Source organism: Anser brachyrhynchus (genome assembly GCF_964034855.1).
Source record: "Anser brachyrhynchus genome assembly, chromosome: 12".
Classification (NCBI taxonomy): domain Eukaryota; kingdom Metazoa; phylum Chordata; class Aves; order Anseriformes; family Anatidae; genus Anser; species Anser brachyrhynchus.
Window position 1 is genome coordinate 14282936 of NC_137707.1, and position 18674 is coordinate 14301609.

Sequence of the window (18674 nt, forward strand, 5' to 3'; positions counted from 1 at the left end):
ACTAACATAAACTGACTTCTTTGCAGACTAACTTAAAACTTTGCAAACTAACATAAACTGATTTCTTTGCAAACTAACATAACCTCCATGCTTACCTCCCTTCTAACCAAACAAATAGCAATTTGAAGCCTGTTTTAAGATCTACTTGACTTACAAAGTTTAAGGGGATTTTGTACTTGGGCTGTTGGGTTGATCTACTGCAGAGATAAGCACCAGCTACAAAATCTGTGTACAGCTCTAAACACAGCTATATTTGGCCTGGATCCAATATGGTGTTTTTCAGTGTTGTATGAGCTTTCTTTCCCTGTTGGGATTCCTCATCATGTGGGGAAAAAAAAAATAAAAAATTAAATAGTTATCTGACCTCTTTTTTCATAATCTCTCTCAATTATAGGCAGCTAACAAATCAGCCTGTGAAAACACAGCTGCGGTCACTAAAGAGTTACAGCATAGAAAACCTACCAGGAAATTTTAGATGTTTGCAGGCAGCCAATAAAAGGAGAGATAAACAGTGCAGCTGACTCACAGGCAGCAAAGCTCCAGCTGTATTTGAATGCCCCACGAAACAGACTTCTACCGGGTATCTGCAGCAGTTTCACTACACTGTAGTTTTTATGCTAATATTTTTGGAGGTAAGTTAACTTTTGCTTCCAATTTCTTTTACTTAGACATTTGAATATTAGCTTAACTTAGGAAAGTTTCTCTTGTCCCAAGGAAACCATCTTTGTTATGAATTACTCTTAAAAATTGCCTTTAAAAGTAGAAACTTGAAATGAATGGTTTTATAGCAATCTCCCTCCTGCCCACCCCAGCTAGGGGAAGATAACAAACTTGGCTGAGGCTTTTAATGTTTTGTTAAAAATAACATAAAATCCTGTATTGCAGAAGTTGCTGAAGAAACACTGATTTTGTGATTTGTCAGTGAGCTTTGAAATGGGTGTAGGAGGAAAAGCATTAAAAAGAGCAGATCTGTTGGAAAAATGGCTTTAGTACCATACTTGCAAGTTAGTGAAACTTCTCTGTAACTTCATTAAACTATGCCATATTCTGTGATTAGTACTTCCAACAACTTTAGCAGCCTTGGTAAAGTACTGCTTAAATAAGATCTCATTTCTAGGGTCAAATATTACCAGTAAACAACTCTAAGTCCAGGTGTGGAAAGAGAAGTAGAAACCTGAATATAGGGACAATGTTCCTCAGCGTGTCGTGGTTTGTAACAGAAAGATTGAATTGCTTTTCATTTGTTTTTACAGAATCTCTAGTTAAATAAGGTTTTGCAAATCCAAAAAGGAGCTGGTTGCTATCTCTTCCTTTTAATCTAAATAGTAAATTAGCAAGAGTTTCAAGAACTGTTATAGCTGTACTTAATTCCATTTTAAATAGAAGTATGTAAGTTTAGGAATGGTTTAGATCCATATTCATTATTTTAGCCTCTTTGTACTATCGTTGGAGTTCTGAATAAACTATTTTGATTACTTACATGTTTGTTTGCCTTATTATACATACACAGTACTTGTGGGTCCCTTCCAACTCAGGATATTCTATGAAACTATATTTCTATCCAGCACACAACTGATAGATACTGATTTGTTGTCTACATAATTCAGTATCACTTTAAAGTCACATTTTATAGTATAAATAATGGCCCCGCATTTCCAAGTGATCAGATGGAAATAAATAAAAAAAAAAATTAATTAGCACCTTCTGGCCTGGGATGGTAAGTTATGGTCTGGACAGTCCTCTGCAATTGGCACATTTTCACTGTCTTTTTAAGGGAAGTCTGATACAGAGTGGTAAAAAGAATTACCTTTTAGGATTAGGATAGTGGTTATTTGGGAAGGGGTGGTGCAACCTCACTGTGCTTTATTAGTAGTGACAAAAAGTGGGCCTAAAAACTTATTTCTGATATTTTTTTCTCCCAAGCCAGCTATCTAGAAATGGCCAAACCGTTGCCTGTAGTAGCTCAGGAGGATTTGGATAGCTTTACCTTGACCAGGACAGGCTCAGGCTTTGCACTGAAAGCCTTTCATGTTTCATGGAACACACACATCTCCGTGAGGCTGCTGACCAGCCAGAATGCTACAGAGAGGTACGTGTTGTCTTTGGTCTACTATCCATGCAGGCTGGCAACGCAAAACTACACTGGTAGTACCAGAATGAATCATGGCATGCCCACAATCTCTGATCCCCAAACATCTTTCTGTTCCTAGAAATCCCAACTTGCCAAGAGGCAAATTGGAGGCAGTTACACTAAGAAACAAGCTCTACTTTTTTTCTTTCTCAAGTTTTAGAAAAGTAGAGATCAATCCTGAAATCATTCATTATCTCTATTACAATAATGTCTTCAGACCCTGACCAGTAATATTGAGCATGCCATGTATGGTATTACATTTTCTGGAGAAAGAGACCTCAGCTGAATTCTATCTAAACCAGCAAGTATGCATGAAGGAATAGAGCAGTGGAAGGAGGGAGGGATAAGGGTCAGGGTTGCGGAGCAATGAGATGTGTATATATGTCCCAATTACAAAACCACACCACTAATAGTGGATGGGCATCCGCCTATCTGCCACAAAATTCCAGTGGGGGTGACAAAGGCACAGAAAGTTTCTAAGAATAACCCCAAGATATTTTGGATGAAGCAAGACAAAAGCATTTTAGGGGAAATCACTGACCTGATTGTTTATCAGAAAAAGAGTCTGATGTGCAACAATGGACTAGTTACAACTCATTTTTTAACTGAGAACGTTGCAATTGAGGTAACTTCTGTTAAAAGTAAAATTCAGATGTCTTATGGGAATACATAGTGTTTAACTTCTTCCATTATGAAGATGGGAGGAAAAAACAGTATTTTAGATTTTAAAAAAATAAAATTATCTGTTCCTGAATTCTGGCAGCATTTGCTGCCATTTTGACAGCATCACTGTCAACTTAAATTGAAAACTTAAAAATACGTAAGGTTCTGTTTTGTTTTTGGGGAGCTGCTTGTTTTTTAGGCAGTAGAAGTCTAGCAATTTTGTAACATGATCTAATGTTATTTCTTTAGTAGCTAGTTTAAAGAAAAAACAACTCTGCATCTCCTATTCACATTTTATTTAAAACACAAGCTATAATTAAATCAATTCACAGTAATCAACATCTTGCTCCTCTTTGAATTTAACATGCTATGCTGATTTGGTGGCATCTTTTCACTTAAACTTCTTCCCTAAGACTAAAGCCTGTGTTGTGCTTTTCTCTCTGCTACCATTCTGATCCCTTGTTTGCATTACACTGGGTATAGGAAAACTAGGAGAATAAGCTGCAGTCTACTCTGCCTGTAAAACTTTCAACTGTGTGCTGATGATAAATGCTTAGATTTGTGGAAATAAGTGCTAAAACAGGTGGGGCTGTAAATTACTAACAGTGATTGGCTTACAGGCTTGTGAATCAGTACCGCAAATATGAGAAACAGAAACTGAAGTCTGATGACTTAGGATAATGAGAATGAGCTTCAGGTCTGTTGAAATCAACTGAATTTTGAATGAACTCCCATTAATTTTCAGATCAGAAGTAACAGATAATTGGATATTTAAAAGCAAATACAACAAAAGCTGAAAGTGTTGCAGGAGTTATTTTCCCTGAAAATGCCCAATTTAATCAAGAATTCAATGTTTCCCGTGCAAAAGGGATTAACTGTCTGGAGTCCTTGGCAAAATCTTACTCTTCTCATGATCAAAGCAAGGCTTCATTACATGCTGTAAATACAGACTATTTGAATTCAGGTATGCAGTTGAATTTAAATACAACAAAGTCATTAGAGTAATACTGCTTATATCAAATCTGAACTCAGTTTGTTTTATGTCATGCTTTGATGTGGTCCCATCAGATATGTATGGAAGATCTTAATTTCTCTGTATATGTGGGTCTCACTAAATGCAAAAGGATACAAGTTTATGAGGGGAAAAACTTGATTTTTCTTAATCTAGCACTTCACATTTGAGCTTTCTCCCATCTTTGCATTTCAAATGCTGCTTCAAATTGCTCCTATGTTCATGCTAATCTACCCAGAGTTCTTTCACACTATGTTAGAAAAATACACTACACAAGATATTGCTTAATTTTCTTACAGTTGTTTGGAAGATGACACAATACTGGTTTTATTGGTAGAATTACATTGGCTTGTGTCAACTATATGGTTCTTTCTCATTTCCACTGTCTACATTATCTGATGTCTAGCTGAAATTCCCTTCAGTCTACCCCGTCTCTAACCTTCTCTCTCTTTTTACAGGGAGAGGAAGCTGCTGCTTCAAGATATAGCAAATATCAGGTGCTGTAAGTCTGAACGTCTCCTGCCTGCTCTTGGGATTTACCAGTACTATGGACTTGTGGGGATAGTGACTGAGTGGATGAGCAATGGATCCCTCCACTCGCTCATCCATGAGGTACGTAGGAGAAGTAATCTTTTGTGACAAATCTAATTACAAGCTAAGCCAAAAGGGAGCAACCAGCATGTAAATTATGGACAGTAGTCACATCTGCTATTCAACTTCTGCATTGTACTTTTGTTTACTGTCAAAATGAAAATGTGAATAGTAAAAGTTTCACTCTAGCAAAACCTGTACTTTGTGTTCTTTAGCATCAGCTGTACCCAGATCTTCCATTTCCCTTGCTCATAAGGATCCTGTCAGATGTGGCTGAAGGGTTGCATCATCTTCACAGTCTCGAGCCTGCTTTCTGCCACTGCAGCCTTAAACCTTCCAATGTCCTTTTGGATATGCAGTACAGAGCCAAGGTGGGAACTTCTAGCCTATAGCCCGTTTGTGTGAAGTCCAGTAACTGCCCTATAGTTGCATGTATTTATTCTAATAACCAACATTTAGTTCTGAGACGGAAGTATTGTTACAAAAACTTACTTTTTTCTCCTGTCTCTGTAGATATCAGATTATGGTCTAACCAACTGGAGGAAACAGCAGCTGAGGTCAGACCTGCAGAACTGCAATCAGAGAAAATGCCAGGATTTAGTGTACATCCCTCCTGAAATACTCAGAGGCGGCCTTCCTTCACGGGAAGGTGATATTTACAGGTAAATGGAATTTCTATGGGCAGGTCATACCTGGTCCTTGCTAGATTCTATAATGTTGCTGAAATCTTTATTTGCAAAGACACTACAATAAAAATGCCAGATTTATACAATGCAATCAGACAGTATTCCATGTAAGGCTGATTACAGCAGTGAATTAAATGTGAATTTCCCCACATTTGGTGAATAATATCCTACGGCTAAGAACTGTTGCTACAAGTTCTTTTATAAGTACTTACAAATGGACCCAAACTTTTAAGAGTAATGTAGCTGCCAGAATATTTTATACACATTTAGGAACCTAATGACTACAATTCATGTGGTTTCTAAGTGTGAACTGTTGTTGAACTTAGTTTCAGGAAGAACTGTTCATGCCCAGATAAAAATCTAGACCTTTATCTCAGGTGTCCCACTGAGGTCCCAAGGAACCTGCTCAGATAATTCACTGAGCCACTCAAGCATTCATACATCTTAACTTTGATTTATACAAAGGAGGAAGATTATCTGCTGTCATGTCTGTTTTGGAACTGTAAAATATTTTGTATCTGTCTTGATAAATGAGACAACCTCAAACTGCAACTATTTTCTGTATGGACATGCATCTTTATAATCTTTTTATGGAGCCTGTGGACTAACACTACAGGTAACTTTTAAGCAAATAAAACTCCTGCTTTATTGCCACAGAGACAGGCACTAAGGTGAGTCAAACAATGCATATGCTTGAGACCTATAAATGATGCAACTGATCCGATTTTTTCATAAACACAAGACTTTTGCGCAGGAAGAGAGGAGGCTTATTTGAAGTGCCATAATTAATTTCCAACATGTCATTCTTATTTTATTTTAGATGCTCAGATATAACTTAGTGCATGAGAAGTGCACATCTAGATAGTGGTGTAATACAGAAAATAGTGTCATATATGAAGTACTGCTTAGTTGCTTGTAAGCTACATGTACATCCATGTTACACTAATATTTTCCTAAGGGGTATTTAAGTAAAAGCACTTTCAGACTTTATACATACAGCAGAATTTATAAATTGTTAATTTATTAAATTGTTAATTTGTTAATTGTTAATTTATTAAATAATTTATAAATAAAATGTATTTATAAATACAGCAGAATAGGGGATTCTCTTACATGTGAAATTTAGCAGTACAGCAAGATATATGAATATACAATTAAGTTTATTCTAGAATTGCTTCTTCCACTGTAGGCTGCTTTACTTCTGGCTCATCTGTAGCCTGCTTTTTCTCTTCCTGCAGGCTTCTTGCTTCTGCCTCTAATTTTGCAGATTGAGGGTTTAACTGTATTTTAGACCACCTGAGATGTGAGTTGTACATAATACAGAGCTATGGTATCACTGGAATACTTCCTGGTTTGTTAGAAAAGGAAAAAAGTATCTGGATCTCCAGCAAAATTTGCTGAAGAAAACAGACATGCAGGGGATGAGGATCAAGTTTTTGGTAGGTTAACTGACTGATAAGCCTGTTAGTACCTGCTATAATGTCCCCTTCTTGCTATTTAAATTACTTGAAAGCAAAACAAAAATGACAGAGAACAGAAGGTTCTGAAATTGACAAGAGTAAATGTACTGAAGGTAATAACCTGAAATATAATTCTAATTGATCCTATTCAAAAAAACATATGTATATATAGTTCTAACTTGATTTATTGTAAGAACTGCTTGTTTGAAAATCAAAGCTTAATGCAGAGAAATGTCTCTCTTCAAGTTAGGAAAGATTTGAATAGGCTTTGTCTTGGGAAAGTCCTGTCTTAAACCAATAAACTTGCTCTTGGGAGTAATGAGAACATAAATATGAATTCCAAATTAATGAATGTTCCTTTGTGTTTTTTTCAGTTTTGGAATAATGTGTTGGGAGAGCCTAAGCAGACGAAAGCCTTTTGAAGGTATTCATTTCTATTGTTCATGTATCATTTTATCACACTAATATTTTCTACAAATTCCCTTACTGTAGGGAAATGATGACACAAACAGCACTGTCTTTTTTGATGTCCCTTTGCCTTCTATTACTGTCAGAGCTAAAGATCAGAATCCCTCAGCAAATCCTCCGTGTCTCCAGGAGGATGATTTTTCTGCAGGGGAAAACTGTAGCTTCTTACCCAACTTGTAGCATTTCTCTGTGCTTGTTGAAGCACTCTGTTACTCAGTTGTGTTTCCTGATTACCTTTAGGGAGAAACAATACTCTTATATTTCACTATCACTTCAAAACCAGACAATGTTTTGGTGACAAGTAGCCAACAGGATGTGCAGTATGCTCATTTTAGAGTTGCCATGAATTTCAAATCCCAATCAAGAAATGACAGCTTGTGCTAAATTCTCTTAAGAAAAAAGATTATCTTACCTTCTTAGATAATAGCAAGCAGTTTTAAAGAACATGGTTTATAAAGCACTATGCAGTAATTGTCATAGTGGAAGGATGATCCCTATTTTATGCAGGTTGATGCCAAAGAGACCTCTTTGGTATGGGCTCAGTTCTGCATGGCTTGCTGATTGAAGGACTCCTACATTTAGCAGGCTGAGAAGGACCTTTCAAAAATCCTGCATAGGAATAGTAGGTTAATATTCATTCACACAGCTTTCACTTATGGCTGCCATCTCGTGGTTGCCCGAAGTAATTTTTTCTGTGCAATAGGATTGATATTCTTATAAGGTGTAAAGTTTTATATGAACTGTGTGCTTAGGATATACCCATAATAATTAGATGTATATCTGAGGGGTCTGTGCCTGTAGTTTGCAATGCATGGGTACATATTCATTTGTCACTTCTTGTTAGGACAGTTCTCTCTCCTGAAATGGCCTGTTGCAATAACTAGTTATGGTTATTGTTAAAGGCTAGCATATCCATTAACCACAGAGTAAATACATATTTACTTTTGCCTCTAAAAGTAGCCTTTGTTTTAAGTTTTAATATACCTGACATAGCTTATGCTGAATATCACTTTAAAAGTTCTGATGTCTTTAATGTTTTTGTGGTGACATTTTCCTATCCATTGCAGGTCAAAAAACCCTGCTGGAAGTTCTGACAGGAATCTGTAACAGCTTGCGGCCTGGCATTTCGGAGGAGTTTATACCAAGCAATTTGCCCCAGAGGAACATGTTGTTGCACTTTATTGCTCTTTGCTGGCATCAAGAACCAGATTACAGACCACATACTGCAGGTAACATTCAGGGTTTACTTTCTTTACAGGGTCTGTACTTGAGACGGTCTCGCTGGGAACACTGCTCTGGCACTCCAAATCAATGACAGAATATCTGAAGTGGAGGGCAAAGCAGCCTTCACATCACCCTCGCAGTACTGTAGATTTCTTTATCTGAAGCTTCCTACCAGAGGTGGCGTACTGATCTCTGAGATTGTATTTTAGTATAATGCTTTTTAAAAGGGGGGGGTAAGGAGGGGGGAGCTAAAGAAGGGGATATTAGCTAAATGCATTATTCTAACAAAGACTGACCTGTCTTAAGCATTTCTTATTTCCAGTGTTTAACCAGTTCCCTGTGAGGTGTGCCATTGTTGTTTGTTAGTGGAACCGTTATGTTTACCCTGTCTCTATTGGAGAGAAAAAAAAGCCAAGAAGTATTAAGACTGTGATACTTGAGGACTATTAAGCAAATTTTCAAAGCTAGACATAATGCAAATTGTTTCCTCAGCACTTGCATATAGTTTTACTGTGTTAAATTTATATATTTGTGTGTAAGCCTTCTGCAAGGGTACATCTGTATAAACAGTTAAGAAAAATTGACTCTGTGACAGTTCTTTAGAATCAGTTCTAAAAGGAAAGTAAAGCATGCATGAGGTACAAGCTGTATTTGAACTGATTCCACTTAGTTCATCTAGCTGCTCAACATAACAATAAAGTTAATACTCAATAGCATGCTTAGTGAGGTTAGTTGCAATACACTGCCTAAATATAAACACACGTTCATATGCAACAGGGTATTTTAAAATGCTTTATTCCTCCTGCAGAATGTGTAGACCTTCTAAATGGAATTTTGACTACTATAAATAAGGAGGCAATTTCTAATGCAATCTACAATCTGATGGATGCAAAGGTTAGTGCAAATTACATTTTGTTCCTGTATAAGGATGTTACTTGATTCTTCAATTACAGTCTTTGTGGCCCAAAACGGGAAAAGGCTTTGTCTTTATTGCTTTACTGGACATGCCAGAGACTACCTTTTGGCCCTTCAAGTTCATTCAGGAATTGTTTAGAGGAAAAAAAAAAGGTATTGTAAGGTTTTCTGGCTGGTCTTCTCTAGAAACTGTCAATTGCTACCAAGATCATAAAAATGATAGCTTCTTGCCAGTTACCAGCTGTAATCAGACTGGAAAATATGAGTGAGAATAAATATCAGCTTCAAGCAGAACACACTAAGTCTAGGATCAAGGCCAATTTTTCTTGTATGTACTGATTAAAGATATTTATTCCAAAACCTGGACAGTGTTAATACCTGCTCCACCAATGCACTCTTCTGTCTGCTTCACTGTTTCTAAGTTGGCATGTTTCAAATGTAAAACACCACATGTCCTCAGGTCTAAGAGGGTTCTCTGATACCTCCTGAAGGGATGGGGAATGGCAGACAACTGAGGGACACAGCTAACTCCATATTTGTTTGTTGCCATAGGAAATCTGGCACAAATCTGACTGCCACAAGAATAGCTATAGCCTATCTAGTTAACTTAGGCACAGTAGAGAAACTACATTGGTACACTTCAGTCCTTGACCAAGTATACTAACTCCATCTGGACTTACAAAACTGATTCTGTATCACTGATTTTGTTGCTGTGCTTATGTGAGCTACCTATGTTACTGCATACTAAATTATTTGTGTTGCAATCACATACTAGGATTATAAAACAGACTTGATCAATGCTTTAATAGGTGGCATAGCTATAGTCCACATCATTTTATTACCATTGAAGTTTATGGAATATTTGGCAATATGTTCCTAAATAATCTAATACTTTAGCCTCCATTGAGCAAGACTGCTTTTCTCTTTGCTAAATTAGCAATGAGCATTATTTATTGTTCAAGTAACTAGACAAATAATATATCCAAAATGACTGGGAAAAAGCTACTGGAAATTCTTGAAAATGGCTTGATTCATTAACTGTTGAATTGTAAAGAGTTGGAACAAATCTGCTGCAGACATACAACATGGAGAAAAGTTACAAGTATAAACACATCCTTATTGCAGACAGAGTTTGGCATATGAAACACAGGATGGTCCTGCTGTTTGGATACTTGAAGGACATGTTATAGCTAGCCCAATATAAGTATTTCAGTATAGGGCTATTCTCACCTTTTCCTGCATGATCCAAAACTGGATTTTAAAGTAGAAACAGCAACAGAAGATTTAAGTCAGATTCTACAACCACTTACACGTGTTAAAATGTGAAGCTGCTCTATGCAGTTCACTATCACTATGTATCAGCATACCCAAGAGAATAATACATAGTGTCAGTGTAAATTCCTGCTCCTGACAACTGTGAATGGAGCAAACATTGGGTATTCTTATTGGCATTCTTGTACTGTTTTTTCCAGGAGACAGCACTTAATGCATGCAAAGGTTCAGAAATATACACGTTGCAGACAGGCATACGCAATTCAGAGGTAAGTACATGGCATGCATCTGAGAGTTTTACAAGAGTACTTCATGAGCTTCTTGTTTCTCCTGGCAGTGCTGACACCACATAATAAAAACACTCTACAGCTAAATGTCCCTAACCCTTTTTTGTACCTAGCCAGGACAACTACATCCAGTTAACCAACAAAACCCTGTTTTACCACCTTCTAAGCAGCAGACTCTGCTCTTGCAAAAACAACCTTATCCACTTAAGAGTCACTTTGAACCACTCGTTGAAAATGTCGTAATGAAATGGCAAAAATCTAGCCTTTCTTGTGGTGTTTTCAAAATGTCATCTGGGAAAAAAAGCCTGAGGCTGAATTCTAGCATCTGCAACTAATTTTCTTAAAGAACAATGATAACAGCTTTGTGATCACTACAAAATACTGTTAACTCCCATTTTCAAAGTGATTTTGGCGCTTGTTGCAGGCTTGCCAATAGCAAAAGAACTGGAGTTCACATGTCTGGATCAGAACTAACTTTAAACTAAACAAGTCAGTTTGTAGTGACACTATGGCTGCCAGCAGCACAAGCTGTGGAAGCAATCTAGGACAGAAGTAAAATCCAGGACAGGTAGCCTACAGATCTGCCACAGCATCATAGGCAACTAGCTGAAGTTGAATTAAGCATGTCTATATGCTCATACCTACCTTACTCTGCTCTGTGAAACAGCCTTAGATTTCAAGAGGAAACTATTTAGAAAAGGTTTTGGAAGAAAGTTTCCAAGATGATAATTCTTCCCTATTTTCATCTTTTTCAGGTCATGTGTCCACAAAAGAACAACGAAGTAATGAGCAAGAAAATCCCTCTTGTACTACCAAGCTTGACAACTATTCTACTTGATAGCAATACAAATCATGCAAGAAGAGAAAATATTCTTGAGATGGATCTAGCAAACTCCACCCCACAGAACGCAACAAAGACAGGTCTCTACCTTGATATATATTCAGCTCTATTCTAAGAAAAGGATAAACATTACTAGTTGTTCCATAGACACATGCATTTTCCAAGTACAATTGTCCATTCTCAGAACTTTGCCCCCTACTGGTATCATCTGAAGCATGAGCTCACTGCAGAAAAGCAGAGCCACCATGGTATCTTTTGGTGTAGTGTGTAGATCAAAAGGCCTCTTAGAATAACTTCAGAACCCTGACCCATAACATACAGCTGCCATTCCTTTGCACATCAAATATTGCCTGTCAAATTTGACAGAACAAGTACATTCTGGAATCTGTTGCCCTGTGTTAGAAGGAATAACCTTATTTTCTTATTGGCTAATAAGAAAAGGAGTTAGGTTCCTGTTGCTGTTCAATTGCTGTTGCAATTCAAGGGTCTCATCTTATTCTTTTCTAGCTCACCTAGGCTCTGACTGTAGAAAAGATTTTTCTACTCCTTCATTATCTGGTCCAATGGCAGGCAAAGAAAACAGTCAGCGTAAGGACCCACCACTGGCACTTAAGCACAAACAACAAACTAAGCACCCTGAACAAGCAGTGACAGGTAAGACTCTCATTTCCAGTTGAGAGGACAATATTCTCCCAGACCAGACTTTAATTGATGATCAGATTGTTTAGAGATAGGGGAAAAAAAATGTTTCTACCAGAATTCTCTTGCATACTTGCAGGTATTTCTAATGTAATAACTGCCAAAAACAATACAAATGTCTCATGAAGCTATTGGTACATGGCTACTCCTGTCCTCTGAAGTTCAGGCATTGGCTACTGTGAACATTAACTTGTTGTTTTCCAGGATCATATTCAGACTGAGAACAGGCCTGAAAAAAACATAGTAAAAACACAGGAAAATATAGCACATGAGGATATTAAATACATTAATTGTTTGTTAAAGTCTGGAAAAAAAAAAAACAATTGGGGGGAGTTCTAAGGTATTTTATACTGCTACAAAAGTAGGTATTGACTATAAAAAAAAAAAAGGGGGGGGGTGACTAAGGAGAAGGGGGGGGGGGACATTCATTTCCTTTCCTATGTGGTTTGGGATTTTCCTCCTGAGCTAGAAACTGCTTAGTAGGAAAGCTTTTGACTTGTGAAGCCTGCCTCTATTTATAGGTGAAAAGCTGTTTCTTTTTTTTCAGTTTCTTTTTTTTTCAAATTGGCCTATGATAGGAACTATGTCTGGCTGGCCATTCTTCTCCACTTCCATTTATTACAGATGGATGGCATAAATTCAGGATAAAGCAGCAGACTTGTCCATACAGGAAAAATTCATTGCAGAACTCTACTGTCCAGACTTAGAAATAAGGAGGACAGAGGCATGTTCTCCAAAGTAAGAATGGCCTGCAGCTATTAATTTTCTCTTGGTGTATGGTATTTACTGGACATTAAAAACCTTATTGTTGGTACTGAGTATTCTAATAGGTGTAAGCCTAAGCTGTCTGTGAGGAGGCAGAACACAGTGCTCTTGATCATTTTTGCCAGAAGTATTAGTTTTGTTACTAGTTTGGCTTCGAGATATATATATATATATATATATATTCAATTTCCCACTTTCACAATATGTTTCAAACGGTACTGCTATCCTGAACTACCTATTAGCTGTTCTGCTTTCTACAGGACAAAATTTTCTCATTTATGTACAGCCAAACTGCTTTGTGCAAGTTTTGATGAGAATAGGGCCAGACCTGAAAATCTCCTCCCTTCACACAACCCAGACAATCTTTAAAAATGCTTATTTTCTGTAACATGTTCTTCATGAGTTTCAAACAAAAGATGGAAATAAACTGTAGTGGTTATGAACAAAGAACACAAACCAACTCTTCCTATTCCTTTCTCCTTTCTCTACTAAGTTTATAGTTCTAGTAGCTACATTTATCAATGTTGATACTACCACTTGCTAACAACTTCTGGAAGAAATGAGCACTTACTGGATCTTGTTTTGTTTCCTTTTTTACTCAAGGTCCTTGCTGCAAAGGAAACTGCTGTCAAATATTAACCTGCCAGAGAGGAACCATACTGAGCTGCATGACAGAAGGACGCCTCAACCATGTCCTTGATGTCCTTCGCTCACAGCAAATGCTGTCTCGCATGGATTATGAAACAATCATCTCTTATCCCACAGTGACTGGCCGTGCTCGGGCGTTGTTAGACACTTGCCTTTGCCTTGGAGAGAGGGCAGCACAGGCTGTAGTGACTGTGCTTACAGAGACCAAATGCCGTCCTCTGGGATGAGGACATTGCACAGACTGTCCTGCCGAGAAAAATAGGCGGCTGCTGTGACTTTTTTTGAGGTTTGTTACATGGATCAGAGCACTGGTAATTTGGAATGGTAATGATTCACATTCATTCCTCACAACCTGTTGACTGAAGTCAATTCTGCCTGCAGCCCGTGATTTTAGTCCTCTAATGGAAAAAGCTAGCTGGATTAAAAGGTCAAGTCAACCAACTGTCTGCAGAAATTACCAAGGCTGGTATAACAAATTCTAATTTGGACCCCAGAGATTGGAGGAGTGTTGTAATGTGTGCCACAGAAAATATTGTTCAAGTCAGATGATGACACCTTATTTTGTTGATTTTGAAAGACTGGAAAATGGATTATGAGTTTTTGGAGATCACGCTATAGAAGAACAGCTATTACTAAATCCTTCCAGCTAAGCACAGTGAAGAACAGGGTACTGGATGAAGAGGAAAAAAATGACTGTTTCAATGAAGCTCTGTGAAAGACAGGTGTTAGTGTGAGTCTTAAGAGAACTAAAAAATATTTACTACACAGCACCTTAAGTAAGCCTTGGAAAACTTACATCATGCATATAAATTATTTTCACTCACAAATGGTCATATGCTCTGAAAACAGGGCACTGATAGCAGCACTTTGAAGAGGTGGGCCTAAAGCATTTGGTAAATAAAAAATGTTAATATCTTACATCCATGCTGTTCTCTCTGTATGACTGCAGCTCAAATGTAAAATTAAACCGGGCAGAAGAGGTACCAAGCTGATCACTTTTGAAATGGTGGTTCTGTTGAACTGTAAAGGAAAGTAGAAAATTGCCTTCATTATAATGAAAATGAGGTTATAAAAGGTCCTGGTTTTTGGAGGCACAGTGGGATTCCTTCAAAGTGCAAGGCACTAGATTAACATGAGGAAACTTGTTATACACTCTACAAGTATTTCAGATGCAAAACTGTGTTATTCTGTTTCCCTGCATTGCATTTGTTCTCTCTACAGTTTCAAACTGCTGATCTACTTAGTTTGGCAGGTTGTAATATTAAATTTAGTAATGATGTGTTTTCTAGGCATGCTTGAAATAAGAGGCTTGTTACATCACAGACTATAATACTGCTGGAACCATAAACTTTAGCTATCATTTTTAAGCACATTCATTAAGCTTTAAGACAGCCTTGAGATGCTATATTGTTACAATTAAAATTGATGTCAAGTGTGTTGAAAATAATTTTGCGTATTAAAGGAACTAAACACTGACTTTGATTTTTTTTTTTTTCAATCCACGCTTTAAATGGGAAACCTCAGCAGACCAGATTAGCCTTTACTAGGAACGGATGTCTTTTCCATGAGGAAAACTACTGCTGCCATGGTGTTTTACTTGTTTAGAAGGTGTAAGATAATCAGAGTAAAACAGATACTCGTTGGTGTGAATTATTTATAGACTTTTAAGAGGGAAGGTGACAATATTATTGAAACTTAGTTACCAGCTTTCAAAAAATCATTCCATTCAGTTCTCCTGCTGGACACTTCTATAATTCCAACGTGTGCCAGCTGGCAGGCTTAATTTTCTTGTCATTATTTTTTTGACATAGAAACAGTTTTGGCTCTCGGGCTTTCTTACTCTGAAACAGCTTTCTACTTGAGAATATCATTTGATGTCAGACTTAATCCCAGTTTCAATTTTTAATCACAGAACTGGCATGAAACAATTTGGAGCAGAAGTTACGTGTTGAAACAATTTGGTGCAGAAGTTACGTGTTTTTACAGACAGATTTTTGCTCTCATTTGGCTTCCCAATTTAAGTATCTGTAATAGGACGTGACCTTGTAGAATTACTGATCCCTTACCATTGTTTACACAGATTTTGTCAAGATAATCCAAAAAGACAGTTTGTAACCAATTACAAAACAAAGGCAAATCTGTTATTTCATGTTCAAATGAGCCTGAAGAGAATTCTTTAAGTATGTTATTCAATAATTAAGTCTAACCTATAATCAGATTTTTGACACCTACTCAACTGAAATCAATATGTAGCTTTACTGAGCCCTTGAATTGAGAATTGATAACCTTAGCTAAAAGCATTGCCATAAACCAACTGTGCCACTGCCCAAGCCTTGTTATTAACGCATTTAAGCTAATGCAGATTTGTCTTAATATAGGCAAATGCATAGACTTCCTCATAAATCTCCCCTGTGCAATATAAAAGTTTAAACTTTTGGGTTTGTTGACAGGTGAAGCTGTTGGGAATTTTTTTCATAAGCATGGTGTTTTGGAGGGATGCTTTTAGTTCACTGAAATCAAACTGCTATTGATATAGAAACCTGAAATTAGAATCCCTTTATTTTGTCTCACCAAAGATACATACTTCTTACAAGGCCAATAATATTTGGTGATATAACAAAGACATTAATATAGATGTGTTGATCACTGATTTTGCTATCCTTTTACCTAAACTATGTTCATTAGCAAAGATTGCTATTGTCCTTGCCCCTCTTTTCCACAGTTCTTTTTATATCACAAAACAATATAGAATTAATAACACTGAGCAAGAGGAAAGATAGGAAAATCAAGCTGTGGGAAGAAACAAAGCTTGAACCTGATGAATGTTTAGTGTTCTGGAAAAGAAATATATATATATAAGGAAATATAACATAGGTAACTGGAAAAGAGCAAAGGGATTAAAAAAGGCACTTCATGAGTGAACATACAAAATGATTAGTAAAACTCTCTTGCAGTTACTCAAAAAAGACAAAACTAGAACTAATAGATCTTAAAAATGATGTACCATGTTCAAATTCCATTTAGATTTATTAAAGGAAAAGTAACTGAAATAGGTAAATGTTTATTTTTTTGGACTTAATTGGAATATATTTTTCTTCCTGAAGCTGGCTGCACCTACCTTTTGCTGACTAGTAAAAAGATGACTGTCCCTTGCCCTTTTTCCTATCTATACAGCACCTTTATCTCAGCTGGGATACTTCCTGCAATGAAAGAACATCTGCACTAGAATTTGTTGAGGTTAATTTGTGGAAAATTAATCTGAGATACTGGAATGAAGCTTCTAAGAGATTAGCCCTTCCAGTAGGGAGCAAAACAAAGCTATAAATACCACTCGATAGTTGTCACCAGTACCTGCTAAAAACAGAGTTCCAGAGAACAACAGATGAAGGCAAGTATGTACCCGTAAAATACTTGTCTAAAAAATTTTTAATAATGCATTAATGGACTAGTAGTGTACACCAAATAATTTTTACACCAGTTAGGTAGTATTAAATGTACAAGAACTAAAGTACTAACCTCAAGTATTTTTATGATATCATTTCAAGTTTGAATTCTGCATGGTCTTGCAAACATTTTCATGCTTGCACAGCTTTAGTAACTTGAGCTATCCATGTGATTTTAAGTACATATATAAATACTAGTGAGACTGCTTTCTTAGGGAACGACTCAACCATCTTCAAGGCTGCTATAGAGAATTTAGGTTTCTTCACTACCACTTTTTTGATTATGATACTATACAGCCATTAACTGTGCTTTCCCCTAGTAGTATATATTTTCTCTAAGACTGCTGCACTTTTTATGCATGAAGGAATCTTTTATTGTGCTATATTTCCTCTCATTCTTTTTTCCCACCCCCCTGCCTTCTCTGCAAAATATTATATTGGAGCTTAAGAGATCTTAGTGGAGTTTTGATTTTGTTCCTCATCAAAAGTAGTAATCCTTTGCTTCCCTTGCCTGGTATACCCTTTACTGAGCACACGGTTGGCTTGACAGGTGATTCATCAGCCAAGTTAAAACTCCTGGATTTTGAAGTCCACCGTGAATTAAACTACCTGCCAGGGTCTGCAAAGAACATACGTAATGAGTTGTATTATATTAAAGTTAGCGTAGCTGCAAGAATACATTAACTGTAAATTCAGTATGTATTAAAAAAGCAATGCTGGTAATCGCAGAATTGCATTTTGCTTAATCACAGTGCAAGAAAAATGGTGAACAAGACACTCAGATGTACTATTTCCAGCTCCTGTGCTGACAGGAAACAATTTGTGATCAGTATTTTACTACTTCCTACCTTTACTTCTCTACACAAGATTACATGTCAAGTAAGATTTAGAGAGAACTATATTCCCAAACGGACATCTTAATCGCACTTTTCTGTTGACCTTTCCCGTTCCACAGAAGAGACACATCAGTTGAAGGATCTGTGAGCTCTTTCAAGCAGGCTGAATTAAATGAAGAATAAAAACTTCACCCTTTGAAATATGATAACCTTCCGAAGTATTTCAACACTTATTTCCAACTGTTGGTCTTGAACTTTCCACATAGCAACAGCAATGCCCACATGAGCAGAAAACACAGCTGAATTTCACCCTTTCAGAAGTGATCTGGCTGTGCTCCAGAAAGTTCTATACAGTTAGTTCTTTCTTTAGGTTTCAAAGAAAAATATTCATATTAGGTAACAGAATGACTACCAAAATTATATTTGTTTTCCTTTGTTGACCAAAAGGGTGCTATTTTTTTTTTCAACTAGAAAAATCAGTAGAATGTTACCTGGGGGGAAAAAAAAAAAAAAAGGGAAAAAAAAACACAACGCAGAGATAAGTGACTAAGGAATACATCTGGAAACTAAAAAACAAATGTATGAGACTTTCGACCTTGGACTAGCTGCAAAATATGTTCCCAACAGAATTGTCTGTATGCCACTCACACGTGTTGTGATAGCGTCCTGTCACAAAACAACAGGAAACCAGAAGGAAAATGCTGTGAGGTGATAGCCTGCCACATTTACTTGT

The 18674-nt window shown here is 36.9% G+C and overlaps 1 protein-coding gene and 1 long non-coding RNA gene across 4 annotated transcripts in view; one reads left to right on the plus strand and one right to left on the minus strand.

The window, feature by feature from the left end:
* The window catches only part of LOC308176841, a 54484-nt gene that overhangs the window by 27484 nt on the left and 8326 nt on the right, over nucleotides 1–18674 (minus strand). The gene's annotated exons all lie outside the window — the stretch shown is intronic.
* LOC308176811 (receptor-interacting serine/threonine-protein kinase 2-like) lies at nucleotides 473–15138 on the plus strand. Of its 3 annotated transcripts, none has more exons than XM_080553043.1 (12): nucleotides 473–632; nucleotides 1924–2089; nucleotides 4265–4418; nucleotides 4613–4768; nucleotides 4911–5059; nucleotides 6918–6967; nucleotides 8079–8240; nucleotides 9044–9129; nucleotides 10623–10691; nucleotides 11465–11630; nucleotides 12058–12204; nucleotides 13618–15138. In XM_080553043.1, exons 1-12 carry the CDS (start codon nucleotides 554–556, stop codon nucleotides 13887–13889), a joined length of 1656 nt encoding a protein of 551 aa, XP_080409169.1. In that variant the 5' UTR covers nucleotides 473–553; the 3' UTR covers nucleotides 13890–15138. The 3 variants fall into 3 exon arrangements, with proteins under 3 accessions (XP_080409169.1, XP_080409171.1, XP_080409170.1); XM_080553045.1 differs by lacking the exon at nucleotides 13618–15138 and adding an exon at nucleotides 12874–13572; XM_080553044.1 differs by having other exon boundaries at nucleotides 478–632; nucleotides 1928–2089.